The sequence below is a fragment of the Camelina sativa genome, chromosome 11 (genome assembly GCF_000633955.1).
Source record: "Camelina sativa cultivar DH55 chromosome 11, Cs, whole genome shotgun sequence".
Lineage (NCBI taxonomy): Eukaryota > Viridiplantae > Streptophyta > Magnoliopsida > Brassicales > Brassicaceae > Camelina > Camelina sativa.
In genome coordinates this window covers 7,622,094-7,625,496 of record NC_025695.1, presented here as the reverse complement: position 1 = coordinate 7,625,496, position 3,403 = coordinate 7,622,094, and the positions used below count along the sequence as shown (strand labels likewise).

The window sequence follows — 3,403 nt, the reverse complement described above, 5'->3', positions numbered from 1 at the left end:
AATGTGAAACTCTCCATCGTTTACAAAATCCATTTCAAAGCTTAGAAGTGAAACAAAAGTTATAGATGACTAATTACTTGAGATATGTAACCATTATAAAAAATAAAAAGGGAAGGCTTCGCGAGAAATCCAAGCTACTTTTGTAAACGGTTCATCAGCATAGCAAATGATGAGAAAGGACCAAAAGCACTATCAACTACTACCAGATATGACTTGAGCAGCAGATGGCATTACCAAGGAATTGAAGAACTAATGAGGTTCAACATTCCTTCATAACAGAGCCACTTTAGACTACCTTGTAAAAATGACGTGTCACGGTGATAGTGGAATTTGATTTGTTCATAGTTCAACCTCAGATTAATTGGAGAAGAAAAGATAGCTACCTTGTCAAACCGACAGGTCTCAAGCACGGTAATAGTGGAATCTGTTTTTTCCTTAACTAATCCGCTTGAATGTGACGCCAATGCAGTCAATGTCTCAGCTGCAGCCTTTCGTGTCACCCAATCTGTACTTCCAAGGCAATCATGGATACTTTCTAGCAATGACTCCAAGCTCTGAGGCGCAATGGCTCCCACCTGGACCAAATTTATTGCTCTTTACTTCTCATTTTAATAGACAAGTTTAACAATTGAAGAAACTAGCAATGAACTACCAGAAATAAAAAGAAAAATGCCTAAACCCCTTAAATTTCACTGAAACTTATAAGCCCTAATCAAAACCACAACAACAAGATAAACTTCATCAACATCTAGAAGTCGGATTAAGACTAAACCTCAAGACATTGATCTATGGACTAAAGCTTCTGATATGTGGACTAAAAGCTTTGTGTTCTACATACTGACTGACACTAATTTCGACATAATCTTCCATTCACCACAACAAACATAGTGCGCATTCTCTAAAACATGAAAAGGAGATTAAAAGGGTTACGTGCAAACCTGAGAGAGACTTGAAACAACAGGCAAAAGAGAAGCCTTAGCCAAGAAACTAGAATTGCTCAAAAGCTTGCAGATCCTAGGGCATAGCTTTTGGAAAGAAGTAATTGGAGGACTAGCAGCAGACTCCACCATCCTAGCCATACAGATAGCAGCTCCAGATTGTACAACTTTGTTTTGCTCTCCCATTGCCTCAAACAATGGCTTAACGAATAAACCCACAGCCGATGAAGCTGTACCAGTAGTATTATTATTATTGGTCCCTTCTTCTTTCCCCTTGAGATAAATCCCAGACAACGCACCAATCGTATCTCTACAAGCATCCCTAACTCCAGAATCAGAATCCTTCAACCTTTTCACTACCTGAGCGATGATTTTAGTGAGATGCGCAGCCGTGGAATCGCAATGGAGACTACAAACGTACGAGAGAAGATGGAGACACTCTTTTTTAACAGCAGGTTTCGGATCGGAGCACGAATCGTAGAGACAATTAAGAAACATCGGTAGGGTTTCGGGAGTGAGAGACTGGATAGTTTTCTCGAGATCTTCGACGGCGATCTGGTATGTATCTCGATCGGCGAGTTTAGAGATAGAGGTGAGGATCTTTTGCTTCAGCTCCACCATTGCTTGGAAAGAAGTGAGGGAACCGGAATTGGAGGATGACCTAGCTGCCACACTCGACGACGACGACGACGACCTCGCTGGTCTAGTCGGTTTCGCCGCCGAACCGGAGGTGGTAGTGGGTGTGCTCATTTTGAAATCTCCGACGAAGAGATTGGGATGAATCGGAGAAGAAGAGTGATGGATTCGGAGAATAAAGACGACGAGATCTGACACTCGAAAGTGTAACTGTTAAAAGATACTGCGATGAAGAAATTAAAGAAATTAGAAATGTGTCGCTTATTTTTTTTATCTGAATGTATTAACTTTTTCAATTTTTTTCAAAATTTTTAATACTATAAAATAATGAATATAACGTTAAAATTTACAAATACAGTATCTGGAAATATTTTTAGTGGGGTTTTTTTTTTTCTATTTAACCATTGTGTAATGTCTTTTAATTGATTGGCTGATTGTGATTGCTACGGATTCCAAATTCGTATATCGGAATGCTTTGTTCAAACTCATAGTTACGGGATTCATCTGTGATTAATTTTGTTTACAATTTGGTTGTGAGACTTGTCATAATATAAAAATCCAGGCAAAAACAAGTTAGAACATTTTCATACCTGAGAGACATGCAATAACACTGATTAGAAACCATGCTCTACAATATGGATTGTGGTTGTGTGATATGTTTTGTTCACGTAACTTTAAGTATATACAAGAACATGACGTATCGGCTTAAATTAATAACATACGAGCACTATAACGAATGCTTGAAGGAATTTCGCATGGTATAACGTGCATTTCCCTAATGACATAAATACTTAAAGGGCATGAAACAGAGTTTATACTCGAAGGAGGTAAAAGAACATACCATCAAGGACCTTGCGAAATTTTTCAAGGTCTTTGCAGATTAAAAGAAAAAATATTTAAGTAGACTAAAGAGAATATTTCTTGCTTCATGATCCATCATCCATTAGTCACGGTTCTTTGTTTGTATGGGACATTGAAGTCACGGTTCTTTGTTATGATCACTTTAAGCCACTGGTTATCTTCGATATCAACATTCTCGTTTTGTTTTACTTTGGTTGAAATATATATATGTTTTTTTTAAGTGAGATTATTTATTCAGGTATGCATCATAGAATGTTTTCTTAATAAGGACGATATGAAAGAAGAAACTACAATATCTACTCATAATGTTGGTGTATGTGACTTATTCAATGTCCACTCCGTTGTATTCACGTGAACCCAAAAAAACAAAAAAAAATGGGTACATTAACGAGTTACTACCCAATGATATAAGGTGAAAATTCGATATACCAAGACTATTAGTCTTGGCAAGAACATTGAAACAAGAAACTGAAAATGAGGACAACACTATTAGTCTTGGCAAAAAAACAAGACTATTAAGTTTTGAAAGATTTAAATAAAAGAAGAGCGGAGAGCAGATTAATCCGTTCGTTATATAAAGACACACACACAACAACAACAACAAAAATCGATGCAACCTATTTTAATAAACCATTGTTGTGACTTGTGAAGAAAAAGTTATTATCGGATTCAAAATCGTACTCCAAAATATATAACAGTTTAGTTCAAAGTTCAAACAGGGAATAATAAGTTATGTCCGCTACGACTTTTCTTTATCCGTCCGCTATGAGCCTACGACTAGTTCAAACTTCAAACCTTAATCGTTTTTAAAAAGTGTCCTTTCAGAAGAATGATAACGTCGTCTTTGTCCAAAGCCGACTACAATACATAGAGGTTTACCAAAAAAGTAAAGAGATAGTAGATGACACTAAAATTAGGCATGTGATAAACACATCCAACCCCCAAAATTACACCGCCCCCGTTCTCTC

The 3,403-nt window shown here is 37.0% G+C and overlaps 1 protein-coding gene across 3 annotated transcripts in view; it reads right to left on the bottom strand.

Moving 5' to 3' along the window:
* LOC104722222 (microtubule-associated protein TORTIFOLIA1) overlaps positions 1-1,812 on the bottom strand; it is a 5,547-nt gene extending 3,735 nt beyond the window's left edge. For 2 of the 3 annotated variants that reach the window (XM_019232197.1, XM_019232199.1), the window contains exons 1-2: positions 939-1,812; positions 384-575 (exon numbers count right to left, since the gene is read on the bottom strand). In XM_019232197.1, the coding sequence (XP_019087742.1) occupies positions 384-575; positions 939-1,688 (942 nt within the window). In that variant the 5' untranslated portion in view covers positions 1,689-1,812. The remainder of the gene's footprint in view (positions 1-383; positions 576-938) is intronic. The other variant, XM_019232198.1, reaches the window with a different exon arrangement.